The sequence below is a fragment of the Polyergus mexicanus genome, unplaced genomic scaffold, assembly GCF_030449975.1.
Source record: "Polyergus mexicanus isolate NDT 795.1 unplaced genomic scaffold, iyPolMexi1.0 SCAF_15, whole genome shotgun sequence".
NCBI classification, from domain to species: domain Eukaryota; kingdom Metazoa; phylum Arthropoda; class Insecta; order Hymenoptera; family Formicidae; genus Polyergus; species Polyergus mexicanus.
This window is the reverse complement of record NW_027223335.1, coordinates 6,180,695-6,200,257: the sequence shown is the minus strand read 5'-3', so window position 1 is coordinate 6,200,257 and position 19,563 is coordinate 6,180,695. Positions and strand designations below refer to the sequence as shown.

General features: G+C 35.3%; 1 protein-coding gene across 12 annotated transcripts in view; it reads left to right on the top strand.

Annotated features, from left to right (window-relative positions):
- Positions 1-19,563, top strand: part of Hr3 (Hormone receptor 3) — an 81,194-nt gene that overhangs the window by 14,341 nt on the left and 47,290 nt on the right. The window contains exons 1-2 of one of the 12 annotated variants that reach the window (XM_070307684.1): positions 3,292-4,063; positions 9,825-10,604. The exons of 5 other annotated variants lie outside the window; for them this stretch is intronic. In XM_070307684.1, coding sequence (XP_070163785.1) covers positions 10,481-10,604 — 124 coding nt within the window. In that variant the 5' untranslated portion in view covers positions 3,292-4,063; positions 9,825-10,480. Of the gene's footprint in view, positions 1-3,291; positions 4,246-8,343; positions 8,621-9,712; positions 10,605-19,563 lie in introns of those variants that run through there. 6 more of the 12 variants (XM_070307679.1, XM_070307682.1, XM_070307681.1 and 3 more) reach the window with 6 other exon arrangements.

The window sequence follows — 19,563 nt, the reverse complement described above, 5'->3', positions numbered from 1 at the left end:
GCTTGTGGAAAAATAACTAGACATGTCTTTCTGATGTCATATTTTATGTTAATGAATTGGAAAGCTATGTTTTGACTGTATTTTTCATTACTACTTTCGTAATGAATACAGAGAAAGAAGCATTTAACTGAAAAATGAATTACGCAATCTCTTTAATATTTCGCAAAATATTTGCGGAGATTAAATTTGTATTTATAATAATTTGGTTTAATCTGATTTTTTTTTTTTTTTTCATCGTGTCAATTTTAATTTAGAAATTAATACATGTCAAATGTTGAAAGGAAACAACTACAATTTTTAATAGTACGATATCAATAGTAAAATTTAATATTAAGATGTATAACTTTCAGAGCGATAAATAACAAAAAATTATCCGTTTTAGATAAAAAAAAAATATATATATATATAAACGAATGATTTAAAAATTATTCTTTAATTCTTTCTATCTACATTTATATATTATATTTGAATAAATTTCATTTAATTTAGAGCTTCATCATTCGTGAGATTATATTGTATTTGTTACATAAATATTTCCGAGGACTTTGAAATACACCCGAAGACATTGAAATTTAAAGGATTCCGAATCCGAACAATCGATAGTACTTTTGATTCACACAGACGTAACACCGGATGGGTTTTATATATCAAAATTTGAAGAATTCCGGTTTATTTATTTTTTAGCGGATAATAGGGCATAGGATAATGGAAAACCTCTTCTCTTTCGTTTGGGCCGATCGATTCGATCGTGCCGCCGTCTTCCCACGTACCTGCGAAGAATTCGTCGTCTGGAATAATGCGCGAAACGACGTAAACTTAAGTGGGAGGGAGTGAACGACCTAACGGTGCGATATCGAGTGTCGGACGCTTTTGTACGATCGAGAAAAGGTTCTATGTGTATTTCGATTACTGAATGAAGACGAACCGTTATACCAAAATATGCTACTATGATTATGCCAATGTAAAATTTTTAATCAAGCTATTCTTAATAAAATTGCGCTAACCCACTTATGGTAAAATATAAAACTAAGAACATTATGCAAAAAAGCGTACAAAACTACGTAAATACAATATGAAAATAGGAAAATTATTTACAGTGATTAATTAAGAAAGAGAAATAAAAAAAGCAATTAAATGTTTACTTTGGAAAGAGAAATGATACAGAAAAGAAATTTATATGTGAAAAGACTGGAGTAAGATCAAAGAAGAGAAATTCTGTGCGGAACAGTGGTTAGAATTTATTTACGGCCATGGCGGTCGTTAGGTTCCTTTGGGGGCTATTACGATCTACATTATCAATTTACGTCTCGAGAAACGTTTTAACTCCTGCTATTAGATTTTTATCATCTTTCTTCTACCTCTTCTTATAACTCAACGATATGATTATATTATAGACGAGAGCTCGTTGATAATATCCCGCGCTTCTGCCAAATTTTCCAGCAGTCTCTTTAATTATTATTAATTTTCATTTATTCCTAATTAAATATTTATAAATATTTAAGTATTTAAATATTTATTTAAGTATTAGAAACATTAATTGAATTTTCATTCTTTTACTGTTATATTATATGATTATAAAATTACACCTATCCCGAGAGAGAAAATATTTCTCTCTATCGTAAATTTTAATTTCTAGTAAAAATTAATTTCAAATAACTTTCATTATGTTACTTTATGCGTGACGTAATATACGTCTCTTTTTTTTTTTTTTTTAATAAAACGATAATAAAAGACGTACTTGATATTGAAACACACTGTGAAAATCTGCTTCGGAAAAAGATAGTAATCATTATTTGAAATTAAAACGAAGATACATGTAAGCATAAATGTGTCTGACATAATTTACGATCCTTGCTTGCATAAAATTCATCGATGCTTATATTTCTTATCAGGATTTTGTTGCCGATAATTGAACATTAATTCGGATCTCGCTGTTTCAACTATGAAATCAAGATTTACGATTAGTAGTAGCGTAAAATGATAGTACCCGAATGACGATGACGCCTTTCTGTTATAATAACACCTTGTCGCGACGACGATGACAGCGGCATCCCTACCGATCGATCGTTCCTGAGATCGATCGCGGCGCGGCGAGTGCGTGCGCCATCCTGTAACCGACCTCGCTGCTCATAGACAGAAAGTAAACGCTTTTATAACTCCCTCCCTGTCCTTCTATTTTCCCCTTCCACCCCTTTGTCACGCATATGTGTTACATTTACGATGAAATCGTTCTTTATGATATTTATTAGCGCGCGACGAAGAGATGACATAATCGGAACGCCGAGTGAAAAAACGCGCTTTTAAACGAGCTCTTATTAATGATTTTAAAGATTGTACGTCCATTATACGATTGTATTAATATACCCGAAAAAGATGATTTAATTAATAGTTTAACACGAATAATCTTTCTGAATTCAAGTGAGGATTTATATAATTTGTTATGAATCATTCTTGCCAAATTTGTAATTAACGCGAACGTGTAGACGTATATAAAATTATGCGAATATATAAAAAGTATTGGATAGAAGCTTATCACAATCGCGAAAGTAACATTAGCAGCTATAAAGTAATATCATGAACGTACAACTCCTCCGATAACCCTTTTATTCTTTATGTATCATTACGTTACAACGATGTAATGTAGCATATTGCATTTTATCAGAACTTTTCAAGCTGAAATCACTTTAAAGGCTCATATTTTTGTTATAAACATCCCGTCATACGGAATGACCCTTTGTAATCAGGATCGTTAACATCGAAAGGGCTAACACCTCGCGATCGGAGCGTCATCCGCGTCCGTGCGGAAGACCCCGGAAAGTATCGAAGGGAGCATGAGCCGCGGCTAGACCTACCCCAACGTGATCCTGTTTACAGTGACCCTACCACCCTTTTCCTCTCGCATCTCCTCGCATCTCGACTTATCTGAAAACCCACCACCTTCCGATCATTCCTTCCCCGTTCTCACCCTTTTGCCTCATTCTTCCCTACCGTCGTGAGAGTTTCCTTATTCACGACGCGCCTTCTCCTCTTTCCTCCTCCCTCGCATCCCCTCCGCCACGCATTCCTTCCACCCTTCCTCACGCCTGTCTCCCACTTTATGCCCTGCGCGCTTAGCCCTCCTCACTATCGCGCTCACGCTTTCTTCGTCCCTCTCACTCACTCACTCTCTCTTCAACCGGCCCGCAAAACGCGAAAGACAGACAGAGAGGCATTGGCAAAGAGGGAGAGAGGGGAAGAGAGAGAGGGAGCGAGAGGGCAAACGGTGGGGCTGGCTCTCTCCGGTCTTGCGCGACGCGCACCAGTCAACCCAGAGCCACGGTCGCGCGACAGCCACGGTGTCCGTTAAAGGGATCGTTCGCGATCGACACAGTTCGCGATTTCTTCTCAAGTGCCTCGCGAAATCTCCCCCTATCCCTTCTATCCCGCGCGCGCGACCGTGTGCTGCTCGTTTCGGAGTAATCCGCGGAATAATCCCCCCCGTGCGCGCGCTATTCGGCATCACGGAGTAACCGGTGTTCATTCGCGAAGCGATACCGACGCCGTGCGACGCCGACAATCGCGAGAAAGCGCGATCTCGAGCGATCCTCGCGCGTCGTCCAAGATCGCCGCAGTTACCACCGCGTCCCCGCGTAAGGGACCGATGGCACGCGGCGAGCCGAGGCCCGTCCTCGCGGCTACTTGGCCCGCGTGCGACCTTTGCGCGCGGATAGTCGGGATGCGGTGGGACTGCTCGTGACTGTCCGCCCGTGTGTATCAGTCGACGACGCCCCGTATCGTACACGTCCGGACGGACACAATACGGAGTATCGGAGTGCTATCGTCGTCGTCGTCGTCGTCGTCGTCGTCGTCGTCGTCGACTTCTTCGTCGACTTCTTCGTCTTTATCTATCGCGCGCTCGTGGATATTGTCGTGCACGTCGTCGTTATAATCCGGCGGTACCGCGACGAGAGGGAAAAAGAGGAATATCGACGTTTTCTCGTGCCGGCGTCGGGGTACCACCCCTTGCGCGCGGAAGGACAGTAGCGGCCGGCCCGCCGGCCCGCCGCACGGCGCGTCAGTGAAAGTGAGTGATGCGAACGCGTTCGCCAACGTGGCGGAGAGGGAGAAGCGAGTGCGAGCAAGTGTCACCGCGACTTCTTCGGGGTTGGTCTCGTATTCTTTTATGATACCTCGAGGCGCGTCCTCGAGGATATTGCTGCGACGTTACACGCAATTGTTCAGTTCGACGAACGAGACGACACAGTGGTGGGTCGCAGGATAAAACGCACCCCTTCGACTCGTTTCGTGCGGATTCACCCCCTCTCTCTCTCTCTCTCTCTCTCTCTCTCTCTCTCTCTCTCTCTCTAAGGAGGAGGTGTTTCTCTTGGGAGGAGCAATGCGTCATAACGGTGCCAGACAGCGACGTAGAAATAGATCCTCAGGGGTAGGGCGGGAGAGTGCATTAGCTTTCTCATCAATGAAAACTTTATACCATCAAATAAGGTTGTACCGTAGGCTCCTCTCTCCGTATGAGGAACCATACCAAGAAATTATTTTAGGATTACATAGAAATTTCAAAACAGGAAACAAATAAATTTCACAAATTTTATTTTGTCATAGTAAAAGTTTCTGTTATATTTTTTATATTCGGATAATTAATTGAATTATGTAGATTATTTTTCTATTCACGATTTTACAAATATATACATCGTATATATGTAATACGAAGTATAATGTATAAATATTTATACATTATAATACCTTGTTAAATACGAGAGAATGTGGTTGACTCTATTTCGTAAATATCAAATTATAACGCTATAACATTTAACATTGAACAGTAGGACAGGCATATTTCGTAAAAAATGTCCAGTGAGAATTCCGGTTTAAGATATAAAACTGATTTGTATATTACGGAGGAATATGAAATTTCGTGCTACATCGAAAAAGAAAAAACGTAATTTATTCATCAGTATCTTTATAGTAATATCGTATATCACGAATATCAATTAACGAGTTTTTTTTCTCTCGAAAAAATTCACTCCACTCAAGAAAGCTCGTTGGCGTTATAGAATATTAATGACGTGTTTTTCATTTTTACATTATCGATCTTTCATAAATTTTTCTTATTTTTTCACATCTTCGATCATCCACGATTTCACGACGTTTGTCCCGCTCTCTTTCTCTCTCTTTCTCTCTCTGTCTCTTAACAGACTCTCGTCTCTTTACTTCTATCGCTCTTTCTCGTTCTCCCTCCCGTCTTCTCGCCCACTCCAGCATTTACCTCCCGGTTATGAATATTATTAAGTAATACCTACATCGCACGCACGGCGATATAGACCCGCGAGTGTATGCATTTATACGTGTGTGTGTGTGCGCGCAAACACGCGCGCGTGTTGCACGAAGGCGAACGGAAAAGTGCGGGTTCTCATTCTGGAGATATATATTGCATTGGCGAGAGGCGATACAAATAGTGATTTCTTTCTTTCTCAATAGGGAATGGATACGAAAAAGAATCGAAACTCTAAATCAGACGAAAATCAATATTAAAAATATATACATAGTAAAAGTATAATATATCCGGCGCTTTTATGATATAATTTCTAATTCTTATTTCTTGGCAAATTTAATATCGCTTCCCTTCCAATTTTTTCTAAGCTTTTTAATATGTTATATGTTTTATTTCTTATTATTTATAATTCTTTAACATTGTAATTAAAAAAAAAAAAAATACATATACTTATAAAATATTTTTTTACATTACTTTTAACTCTGCCTTTAAAAAATAAATTTCTGTTTGTAATTGTTGCTTTTTATATAAAAGACTTTATCGTTAGAAAAAAAAGGTCTTTTAAATAAAATCATGATGAAAACTAAAAAATAATTAAGGCTGATGATCGAATCTGTTTTTCGTTATTGATTTTAACGTATAAATTTCATAAGTATTAGAAAGATTTATAAGGAACCTATTTAGTATTCAGAAGTGTGCCTGAATCGATATAATGTGCAAAATTTGTGCGATATCAGCGGCGCACGATAGAATAATTTGCATGGTGCAATCATAGAATGTATATTAGAAGATAGACGATATTCCCGTTGTTATCTACAACGGTGTCCTCGTGGAGTGACCGGAAATACCCATGTGACGTGATTGGACAAAGACGATAGGAAACATAAAATTATGTTATTGCACGCAGTGTCTTAAAATGTCAGCCAACTGAAATTTGTGAAATTTGTGTTTCTTATACAAATGACAGAGTTAGTTAAACACTTCGGTGGCGAAAATATCATTCGATTTAATAATATTTTTTATTAACGTTTTATTAATTATATCTCTCTTATAAAAATCATGTTTGAAATTAAGCAAAGAATAAGAGATTTATTCGTGAATTCTTTTATTTTAAATAAATCCATGATTGTTTTTCAAATTTTTATAGAGCATATTTATTAAAGAATACATGTCATATATTTTAATTACTGTTTATTGTTTGTTGCCATACATTTATGAATTTATTTGTTATAGTTGAAAACGAGGATATATTATATTTATCGTCTTTAAATCGCACGAAATCAATTATTTACGTCTTTACATAGATCAGGTTCGATAACTGCTCGACTGTTGCCTCCGCTGGATGTATGAAATAAGTAAAATATCCAATAAATCGCTTAGATCGAGACAGATGGGGATAAGTATGAGTCGCGTGCGCACGGTCGGGTCACCTGTGCGTTTCTCTCTCTTTCTCTCTCTCTCTCTCTCTCTCTCTCTCTCTCTCTCTCTCTCTCTCTCTCTGTCTCCTTCTCTCGTTTCTGTCTTCTCGTGATAATGGTGATGCCGTAATAACGCCGCCGACACGCTCGTGCCAGAACCGAAGTACACGCTCGATGTATACGACCTAAATAAGATGCGGTGCCCCCTCCCCCCTTCCCCAGGGCGAAAGTAATTCACACGCGCGAATAGGAGCTCGCGCACGCCCGCGCGCGTACTTCACCGACTTTTAGACTTTATTCGCAGCACAATTCTAAAATAATATTTGAAGCTCGTCATTAGCATCGGCATATGTGACGGACTTGAGTGAAAAGAATCGTGAGGTTGTCATCTTGTTTTATTTATTTTGTTATATTAATTTAATATCGCGATATTATATATTTTTTTGTATTATTGAAAGGGAGAATATAATTGTAATATGGATATAAATTATTATTCTAGTAATAATAGCATTATTATTAATAATAATATTCTATGTAATATCGAGAAAAAAATATTTCATTAGATCTTAACTTGCTTTCCTAATTTTATCATAAATTTATGCATTGTTATCTTTATCACATATTATGAAGATAGATAAAGACAGACAGTAATAGAGACAAAACAAATTAAAATTGATAACTGTTCGTTAGACAAATAAATATAAATATCATTTATTATTGAAATCAAAAATTGAAAATTTATCTAATCGTTTTCCGATCATTCAATTTGAACATAATAATTGAAGCTTGAATCGAAATGAAAATTTATTAAAACCAAGCTTATTTTATCAATTAATTGGTTCAACTATTACAACAAAATTAATCAATGAATCGGATTAACCTAAAGCAGTTTGCACACGGTTGCTCTTTGCGATATATCGGACAACACGATCTTTTGCTGATGCCAAGAAGATACGCGTTAGATCTAAAGCGAGGGAAAAATAAAACGAAGAAGATAAAGATTGAGAGAGAGAGAGAGAGAGAGAGAGAGAGAGCATCGAGTCAGTAGGCTAGTGGGAACTTAAACCGTACGTACGGTACAGCGAGCCCTCCTCCTCTTTCCCTCTATCTCTTGTACTTTCCGCCTTCCTTCCTCTTCCCTCGCAATTTTCTCCTTTCATTGTGGTCAACGGACATCCACCGCGTTCGTATATAACAGTGATCTCAGTATTCTCGCGAGAGCTGCATTTCTCAAACGATCGTAAATCAAGGATTCTCTTTTTACACACAAGACTCCAAAATTATAATAATATTAATATCTTTCTTTAGTTAATACGTGGCTATTTAGATTTCTTTGTTTTCTTAGATATTCAGGCTATTGAATGCTATCGTACTCATGGACGTCCATTAGATAATTGGATTTTTTGAGTCTGTAGATATAATAGAGATATATCTCTTAAAAGTCTGATTTTTTAAATCTTAATATTTATTTAAAATTTTTATATTTTAATCTAGTAATCCTCCTGATATTGTTTACTTCTCTATTGTTAAAAATTAAACATTAAATTTAGAATGTATAAACTGATATATTGTATTTTTTTAATAGATTAAAGATCCGTTGCATAAAATTTGAATTGCATAAACACAGTCAAATAAAATCAAGAATCAATCTCCCGATTTTGCGGTACAATCGACGTATATATATTTTTTGAGACACCCTGTATAGGTGGGTGGTTGAGAAACAGGCTCGCAAAGCTCGGCCGGTGGTCGCCGAGCTTCGCTCGATAGCGAAGCGCGGTTCCCCTCGACGCGAGCTCTCCGCTGCTTGCAACGCGGTTGGGATTAAAGGGGAACCATCACGGTGCATGGAAATGCAGGATCGATGCGCCAGGAGTCGGCCTCTTTTTCGTGTCGGCCAGAGATCGATCGTTCAGGATTAATGACGTGTCGTCAGGTTTTATATACTTGCCTATTAAAATTTTTTTACTTTTTCATCTTAAACGATTCGTTTCGAACTGCTTTTATTTAATAGCTATTTTTATTCTGTACGGTTTTTATAGCCTAATGCTTACAATCTTCAGTTCTTGAATACATAATAATGTGTATTTTTTGATATATATATATATTGTATATTATATTGATTTCCTAAAACTTTCTGATTAAAAAATTGGCTTTAAAATATTTTTGATATTTTTATTCGAGAAATTGAATCAAAAGTTTGAATTTATTATTTATATATATATATGATAAAAGCAATTTATATATATTATATATTATTGTATGTATAAATATGATTCGCTTTTTGTACATACACTATTTGCTTTATTATTACATTTTATTTAGACCGCATATTATAAAAGCGATTTTCGTTGTCATTTTAGAAAGTTGATCCGAGGATGTTCGAAAGGATTACATAAATGTCTCATAATTTGAATTTTGTGTTGGTATTTCTATGAAACATTTTTTGTCTTTTTAATCTATAACGTGTCGCAATTCCTTCATGATGTATTCAAAGAATTTTCTTTTAATTGTTGATTCTGCGAATATTATAATGATTCGCTGTCTGGCGAAATTTTAATTTTTCTCTCCGTCCGAGATAAAGTAGCACGAAACGATTCGATGGAAGTTGTGTTCGATCAAGCATGAGTTAATCTTATATTTGATATTTTCAATCCTCTTTCGTTTTTCTCATCACTCATTGAAACTGAGAAAATATATGAAATCACATTAAATCAGATTTGCAACGGAGGTTTGGTCATATACTGGATTAATCTAAATGGATATGAAATAATGCTGTTGTATTTTATAAAAAAATAAAAATGATAAAATTAAAGTGAGAGAGGGTAGAGAGAGAGAGAGAGAGAGAGAGAGAGAGAGAAGGGGAGGAGAGAAAACACTTTGTATTATGGATTAAGAATAAGAGATTTCACACAAAGTTTTTATTTGAGACAACTTTTGTACGTACAAATTTATATTGTATAATACATAATACAGTAACAGTAAAGAGTTCTACTAGTATTTTTAGTTGCTTAAAAATTTCCGTTAGATTTAGCTAGAAAAACAGTCTCACAAAGTGAATATAAAGCGACAAATGTCATATATACGACAACTCTCGCATGATCGCCCACACGCGCGGCGCGATGACAACTTCCTTTCAGATCGAGAACTAGAAAGGAAATTCGACGAAGCCATGTCACGTCGTTGGGAGTTCGCGCGATTCCCGATGACAGCAACGACGGTTACGCGGACAACGGAAAGCGCGCCAACGACCGCGATAACAGCAAACCAAGTGAACGCAACGACATTAACGACTGCAACGAGTACTCGACTCGGCGTGCTGCGACTTCGAGGCGACTAAGAGCGAACGCCGATCGGTGCGATCATTAAACCAACGATAACAACGACGACTTTTACGTCGATCGAGGGGGTTAGTGGTAGTACGCGATAAATCGTGTCACGTTGCACTGTCGTTGGGGTGGCGTGGAGGAGGCGGAGAAGGAGGGGGAGGTACAAGAAGAAAAAGAAGAAGAAGAAGAAGAAACAGGGAAAAAGAAAAGGACGGAAAAATACGAACTTTATAACTTTACGGTGAATCGACAAAATATATTAATCGCGAGTGTCGCGATTATAATAGACAAACTGTCCTTTAAAGAGCAGCGGTGCATCGGCCCTGACAGGGTCGAAAATCTTTAGGGGGTTAACGCGGTTACGCGGCCGCGAATGTTACATCGAGCCGGCGAAGGGCGCCCGGTGATTCAGCAGGGCATCAGCCTGGCAAACGTCAGCCCGCGACACCGTCACCACGGCGTTCAACATGTTCGAGATGTGGAGCGCGGTGAGTTCCAAGCTGGAACACTCCGCGACCTCCTCGGGCTCGCCGTTGCCGTTGACCTCGCACGCACCCCAGACACCTCACACCTCGTCGGGGAGCATAAAAGGTAAAGGACTCGATCGCGAAATAAACGATACTCGCGCGATTTACTTAAAAAATATTTAAATCTATAAGATTCAAATTACGAGGATTACGGGTTAATTGACCGCTAAACTGGATTAAATTAATCTTTCCTTTTCTTTTATCCGCATTATAAATGGGATAATTTAGATAAGGATAGCGACCTGCTAACTGCAATTTATCTAATTTGTTGTAACCTACTATTTATCAACGACTGTTAATCTTGATAGATTTTTTTGTACATTCAATTTTAAAGAGATCTAAAATCGGATAAGATAACGTAATCGTAAAATTATTAAAAAGGATGAATATTTATACATTCCCCAAATATCTAAAAGTTTTGAATATTTTACTTGATATATTCCCAGACATTTGAATTTCTAGAACTTAAAATTTCATCGAGGCAAAAACGAGATATTGAGGCGTATTGAGATATTGGGATACTCGATCTTTAACCCTTTATACTCATATATCATCTACATGACGAAATAGAACGCGATGTTTGGATCGCCATTCGACATGAATTATAAAATCTCATTAATCACGTTTGCGCCAAACGTTGTAATAAATCTCTCGTTACACATCGCTTTGGCATGTCCATTTGTTACGTTTTTAATATCCACTTATAACAACGGATAGTCAATACCAAATATCACCTCTTGTGAATTGATTAGCATACTAATTTGTAACACGAAGTGGGACGCGCTCTAATAGTAATTAAATTAATCTTTGACGCACAATTGTTGTTTTTAAAAACGAATGAATAGGGTAAACATAAAAATAATAGACATAGTGGAGAAAATACGATATATTTTGTTGAATATTACTATTATATTATTAGAATAAGATTTTATATAAATATTTTACTTTATTAACTGTCGTCAGTTACAAATGCTCAGTCGAAAAATATATCGATACACGTTTATCGTTTTTATCATAAAATCGACGCTTGATATATATACTGTATGCATTATTAAGAATCTCTCTCGATCAGAATCGAATCGTACGTATGTCGCGATTTGCGTTTCCTTTTATTACTTAACTATTCAATATAAAATAAATTTTTCTTATGCGAAAATTTAAAGAAGAAATTTAAAGAAGAAGAGAAAGAAAATGTTCAATAAATAAATTAAATTAATTTTTTACAAATGTTTTTATTAAAACATACGGGAACAAAAGTAAGACAGAGGAGAAGATATAGACATTCATAATAGCAATGTATTAATATAATATATTTCTAGTATGCTTATGTGATTAATATTTTAAATATATTTAATTTAATATATTGCGTATTATAACACGTTATAGCATATAGGTTGTAATTATTTTATAATTATTGTTGCGGCCTGAAGCAGCTTTGCAATGAGAATAAATCAGGAATAATTAGCGTGAGAATAAATTTTAATCAAAATACTTAAGTATTATTTTTCCTGAAAATAATTACAAAAGTAGATTACTTTTATACATTTCTCGCACGAATCGTATTTTGCCTGTGAGATTGACAGAAGACGTGAAGAATGATAAATCTTAAAATATATCTACCATATATATAAGGACGGCGCAAATCTGTCGACAGGAAACTCACTCCCGCGTCCTCTTCGCCAATACGGTATTACCAGCTAGCCTCACATGAGTATTCTTCTTACGGGGTTTTTGCGCAACCCGTTCTTACGTGGGTACTTTCGCTTTGCATAATTCGCTCGGCATCGTGCGTTTCGATCGAGTATTCGTATTCGGAACAACCGCGAGGCGCGATATCGTAGAATCACTTTCATACATTTTTGGACGTTTTGTAATAAATATAAATTATCTCTTTTCCTTTTTTTTTTTTTTTTTTTAATCTTATATGACTGCAATAACAATCTTTTATATATGCACGAATAATCATGGCTTTTTTTTTTTAAACCAGCGCTCTTCAAAATACTCTGAATATTAAAGTTACAAATTTAATTTGATATAAGATACTTAAGCAAATTAAAAATAATTTGAGAAGATAACGACGATGAAAAAATGCGGATTATTGTTTTCACACGCATTAGTTCCGTTCTCGTATTAATCAAGTTAACTTAATTTTTGTTTCACAGATTTGTAGTAAAGCTATAATTCGTGTGTCGTATTAGCATACAGGATAATAATAGACAGATGCATAAATCAGATAAACATCGATAACGATAGTGCATTAATTTCATAATCAGAACATTTGAATCATTATATATATATATATATTGTTATTGATAATTATATTGTATATTGTCAATGAGATAATTATATTAATACAGTAATGCGATTATTTCTATCGAAAGAATATTTTTAATAAGAATGCAAATATATACGTTGTGTATATGTTTTAAATAATTATAATATAACACACACAATTTAAATTCTCTGCACCGTCTCTCGTTTCTTAAACAGCTTTTCTACGAAAAATTTCATTGCATTATACTATTATCTACTACTTTCTATACTTATAAACATTTAGCATATATATTTTAGATGCGTTTCTAAATAATTTTCAATTTTTAAACTTTTATATGTGTTAAAAGAAAATAATATGTTCATATAGAGAGAGCTATAAACTATTCTGATAGTTTGACATTTTACAGAAAAAAAGTGATATATACTGTGAAAATATTAAATAATATAATTTAAACTGACCAGAACCGACAGCGGATACAAATTTAAAATAGAATTTAAAATAATTCGTGAAAAATGTGCCAAGTAAAATTAAAGCTATTTATAACTTTTAATGTTGAAAATTATTGATAACGTTTAATACTATATTTAAGGATTATTTATAATCCTTAACAAAGTATAGAGAATCAATTGTATTTCTCGCGCAACAAGAATCATTAAAGCATTCGACAAATTAATTCACGTTTAATCGAATAGATCGTAAAGCAAAAGAATTATCTATTAATTAAAAAAAACTTCTTAAGATAAATAGCAAAAAGTTATGTTTTTTTGTTAATATCGCACTGAATTATAACTTAATAATAAACTAATGCTATATATATAGTTAAATTTATCGTGATATACTTTTATCAATCTATATTAAGCATGGAGATTCCGGAAATCTTATAATGATATAAATTGTTACATTATGCTTAAATAATTAATCACTTAATATTTGCTTACACAACATTACACATGATAAATAGCGAAAAGTACAAATATATTACAACTATAATATTAATATATTCTTGCAATATTTCCTACATTTTTGATATCTTTTATGAAAGATTTATTAGTGCCTGATATATATATATATTTATTCGGATATTTAAGAAAATCTTTCTTCTCGACAAATATCTTAATATTCGTTTATTCGCGAAATGAGCGAAACGGTTACATCGGCGTGCATCGATTTCGCAACGAAGAACCTTCGAACCGGTTCGTCCGCTCCGAAAATGCGCGCCACCGTTCACCGAACGAGTGTATCTCACGTGGCCAATAGCGCTTTCACTTGCGAAAAAATATCCTGGCCGATGCCCGACGCCCGACGACGAAGTCGATCGAAAGTTCGTTGTCGTTGTCATCGATGTCTCACAACGCGTCACGTCGACTTCGTCGAAATGGCGAGAGCGTCCTCAAACTTTTCCCTTTCGCGCGTCGTTGGGAATTTCAATGTAACGCCATCGTTCGCGAAGGGTTAGACAAATAGATTGATGGTAGCTTTATGCGAAATCTGGGACAAGCCCCTTGAGAGATCAAAGTAAGATATTTACATGACCAAAGTGTGGCAATAAGCTATGATAAGTTATAGAAATAAAAAAAAAAATGATCAGAGAAAAAGAGATGCAAATGCGAGGAATAGTGGCTATAGATAATATAAAGCGTTCAAAGCATATAACTCCTTTAAGAATAGAAAGAGACAGACCAATTAAAATTATTATATAAATAGAGTATTATATACTGATTTCTCAATGACAAAATTATTAATAAATAATAATTGAATGTTTAATAATTATCACAGAATCATTAAAAATGATAATGTTATCATTGTGTATACGCACATATGCATCACATATATTCATATATTATCTCATTTACTTAAAAGTTTTAATCATCTTCTTGACCTGTTAATTACGCAGATTCGCAAATGCACGCGCATACATTAATTAATTCGTATGTGCGTAAACGAATCATCGATCAGTTAATCTCTCGATCAGAAGGTAGTGAGAAGCGAGATAACACGAAGATGCGGATAAAAATGCATTACGAAATAAGCGAAAGGAATAAAATTATTACTAATGGCGAAAAAATAAAGAATGCATTCTTCGGTTGGAAGTTACTCACAGTGGTTATCTTGCATGGCAAGTAATCGGATGCCTTGTTGCGCTTTATCTCGTAATAACGTGATGATAATTCATCCGCGATGCGAAAGTCAATCGGCGACGCGTGAAACGGCATCTCTCTCTCTCTCTCTCTCTCTCTCACCATTATTATTTGAAATTGTACGCTGCTCTGCTAATAAAATATCACGGACTAATTTATTCCTAGAACGACGCAATGAAATTTATTTCTATGCACCGTCGTCGTGCAAAGTACAGTCATTCAAGATACAGTATTCGTTATGTCAATCGATTTACGATGAAATATTTTCTCATTCTTTATTTTACGTAAGCGCTATTTAATATCTTATTCGCATTACATTATATCTGAGTTTTCTTTTAGATTCGCGCGCGCGAAATATCTAAGAGATTTATTTTTTAAAGATAAATCTGCGTAGCTTTCACTTCTCTCATTATATATAAAATCGTTAAAATTATTGAGAGGGAAATTAAGTAATTTAACTGCATTTGAAATTATACAGACAATTAAAATAAATAATTGTTGCGAGATAGCGAAAAGTAAAAATAAAGAATGATCAATTCATGAATGTAACTGTAGCAACACAGTGACGAGAACTGCTCAACAATAAGCTATCCTTTTTCCCTATTTTATTATACCATTATCTTTATATATCATGGAACGATATTAATATAATTTTACACTTTATTTCATTTATATTTTATTATTATTTTTATATTCATCCGTATTTCCATGCATCTACAATAACGAACACAATTAATACTAATATATATATATATATATACATATAAGACAAGATTAGCATATAGATTTATTTTATTACACACACGCTACATAATCTCTTGTACAAAAACTTAATTTAACATTCATGGAAGTTTATTGCATAAAATCCATCGCAGTTTCTTTCAACAAACATTTACTTCGAATCAAGAAAGCTATATTTGAGCACAAGGTCTACAATTTTTTGTATATAATTTTGAATTAATACATAATGATTAAACATAAAATGTGATACTTGAATAAGAATATACATGTATAAACAGATATAAACAAAAATGATACGGTTTCTCGCAAAATCGCCGATGAAGTCCTTACCGTTGCTGCTACTGCAGCTGCGGCTGCAGTTACGGGAGGTAGATAGTAGTGGTGGTGGTGGTGGTGATAGTGATGGTGGTGGTGGCGGCGGTGGCGACGGAGAAGGACGGAGGAGGAACGGAAGCGTGGGTTCCCAGATCGATAGTTGCACGGCCGTGCAACCGACGAGCGCATTTCGTCGTGTCGACGTCGACGACGACGACGACGACGACGATGATGCCGATGCCGCTACCATCGCCGCCGTCATCGGCGACGACGAAACGTCGATACGCTCGCACGTGCATCGTTTCCGCATCGTCCGAAAGCACGAGCGTTTCTCTCCGCTGGGAGATAAAAGGTGGGGTAAAGAGCGAAACGAGACGAGAGGGACAGGGAGGAGCAGGAGGAGATGTAAAACAATGCTCTACTGCCGTTTTGTAATATCTCCCACTCGTTGTGACGAGAGACGAGGCTTTCCAGCTCGTCGATGCGAACTCTCTGTGTTAATGGAGTGCAAGAATCTCCAGCTCGTGAATAGCACCGGCTTTTCGTAAATATGATGAAAGGATAAGGCAAAGGGAAATGTTGCTGATTTTTAATTCAGCCCTCTACGAACTGGTACTGATACTCGTTTCCAGAAAGAGAATACTAAATTAAAAATTAGAGATTTTTTAATAGAGACCGTGAACAAATGCGTATTTAGTTTCTATTACAAATCTCTAATTTAATTCTTTACATTTTATATTAAATATTTACATTTTTTTGATATTGTTGTTTATACTTAATTTTTGTAACGCAATATAATAAAACGAAAATGTAATATAGTCGGAAAGTTTAGAACTGTATGTATAATCTCATTCGTTTATATAATGTATATATACATATATTCATAAATATTTGAAATATTTTAAAATTCATCTGACAAAATGAGTAGCAATCCTCTTACTGGAAATTGTAACTTTATAGCACTGCAAAAATTTTGCGAAGGCTTGCAATTCGCAGAATATGATACGGAACAAGCCCGGTAATGCGCCTTGCGAGACGTGAACGAGTTCAGCGTAGTTTTTACTTCCTGTGCTGTCGTGCGTTGAAAATGTGGGGAATCACTGCTATAATGCGTCGACGAGTCTCGAGATCCTCGAAAAGGAAGTTACGTAGCGACGTGCATGCGCCTTACGAGTGAGCGTGAAGCTCCTTAAAGCGGGATATCCCGATATCGCGGCAGCTTTCAACGGGCACTTTTACATTTGTGTCACGGGACTATAAGCATGATTAGTATCACGCGATCTTGGGGGGAGTAAAATCTATGATTATATCGATAGAAAAATTTTATCTTATACAATATATTATTTCTTTATGAATTCTTCGTCGATCATTAAACGCAGAGAAATTTATTAAAAGGAAACCAAAGATTTCCACGCGCGCGAATCTTCAGATAATGATATATACTTAACGAAAATATATATACACCGCTTAAAATTATTCCGCTAAATGATCTCATAAATGAAGTCCTCTTCGTATCGATGGAGGGTGAGAAAGGGGAGCACAGAAAAGGGAAGATCATCGATCGATTGCATGGTCTCAGCGTGCTAAGACGCGATCGGATGTAGGACAACATTGCGAGCATCTTGGCTCGTCGACATCGTTATCGATTTAGACCTATCCGTTCGAACATACCTATGCGAGTGTTGTATCATTAGGCTTGTTAGCAGTGTCCTTGGAACTGATCGTCGATCTATCTCCAGTAGAGCATCGGAAAACCGAGATTGATCGTGTACCGAGTACTTTGCGTGCATAACTTTTTCTTTGGCAGTGTCATTTTTTTTTTTTCAGATAAATCAAATTTTAAATAATGGGAGATAAATATTTTTAAAATATTGTGTGTGTGATTATTAAAAATTAGAATATAATATAAATTTTGTATGAATGAATCATAAATTATTCTTACGAAATTACAGTCTTAAAAAAGAAAATTATGTCATTTAAATTTGTAATAATACATAAAATGTTAAAAAATTATTTCTATTATAATTTCTCTGCCAAAAAGCATCAATAATATTGTAACTTTAATCATCTAAAGTGAATTTAAGAGATTGAGTAAAATAAAAAAAAAATATGATTTAGCTATAATTTTTAGAGATCACAAATTTTTGATCTTTTCTTGTGTTATATCTTTATATTTAAGACTTATTTATTAAGATTTATAACTATTTATGAAAAAAGATAAGCTCGACACAAACTTTGGCTAAAAAAAAACATCGTCACGGAATTCTTTGGAGAAAATGCTATTAAAGTTTAATGTATATCTTACATAACGCGCACACATACATATATACATACTGCAAGAGGGAGGCACGGTCGCTTTTGCAGAGAGGGTTGCTACCGGGACAGTAGAGGGAGAGGACGGGGAGCGGAAGCAGAGCAGGGCAGGGCAGAGCTTTAAATACCCCATAAGATTGAGAAATCGATCGACTTCGTTCGTTTACGCGATTGTAGAAATTCTAAAACAAGAATGATTCTGGAATATATTAAAATAGATCAAATTTATCTTTCTGTCTGAATTATTATCGGTAAAATAATGATTCAAACAAATATTTACACATACACATAGACTGTCTCAATTTCATAAAAATTATCTTAATATCAAAAAGATTTTAAGAACAGTTTTTTCTTTTTTTTTTATAAAATCGAATTCAATTATGTCAACGCAAAAATACAGAAAATTGAAATTATTAAAGCTACGATAATAATACAAAAAACAAAGCTTTCTCCATAAGGAAGCAAAATATACTTTATCTCTATAATATTTATATAATCATATTGAGAGATTCTATTGAAATTATACACATACCACACACGCGTACATACGCACACATATATACATGACATATTTATTTACATCGACAAAAATGATATTTTTATAGTATACTGAATTTTTATAGTACGATTTAATTAAAATGAGATAAAAATCAAATAAAACACAAGACACTATATCAAAGTGTTTTCAATTTATTTTTTAATAAATAGGAAGTTCGTATTCTCTTTTATAAATGTTATTAACTTCGTTGTAAAGAGAGGGTTCAATTTCCTAAATCGTTAATACGCACTTTTGACCGCAGCAAAAGTCCAACTGCGGGGGTGGGTTGCGCTTTCAGCTGTGCGACGGATGATGCATCCTTGTAACGGAAGCGCGGAGGGGACGGGGGTGCGGAACGGGGGTTGCGCAGGGTGGAGAAATCGATTCCGGGGAGCGTCGTGTTTACTCAACGTCCGCGTCGCGGCGCATTGTCGTTGCGATTTCGTGCTCGAGCACGCCAACTTGGTATTTTTCAAGCCTGCGTACCTGTGTCGCACGCGCCACAAAGAGCGACAATAGAATAGAAACAGAATAGGATAAATATCTTATAACTTTTCATTGAGATATTTCATACAGAAACTTAGAAAAAATAATATGCGTATACAGATAAAATATAAAAGTGATAAATACAGATGTTCTTGCATACTAAAAAATAAAGATAGAAATGAAATTTAAAACGTAATAAAAAACACAGAATGTTAAC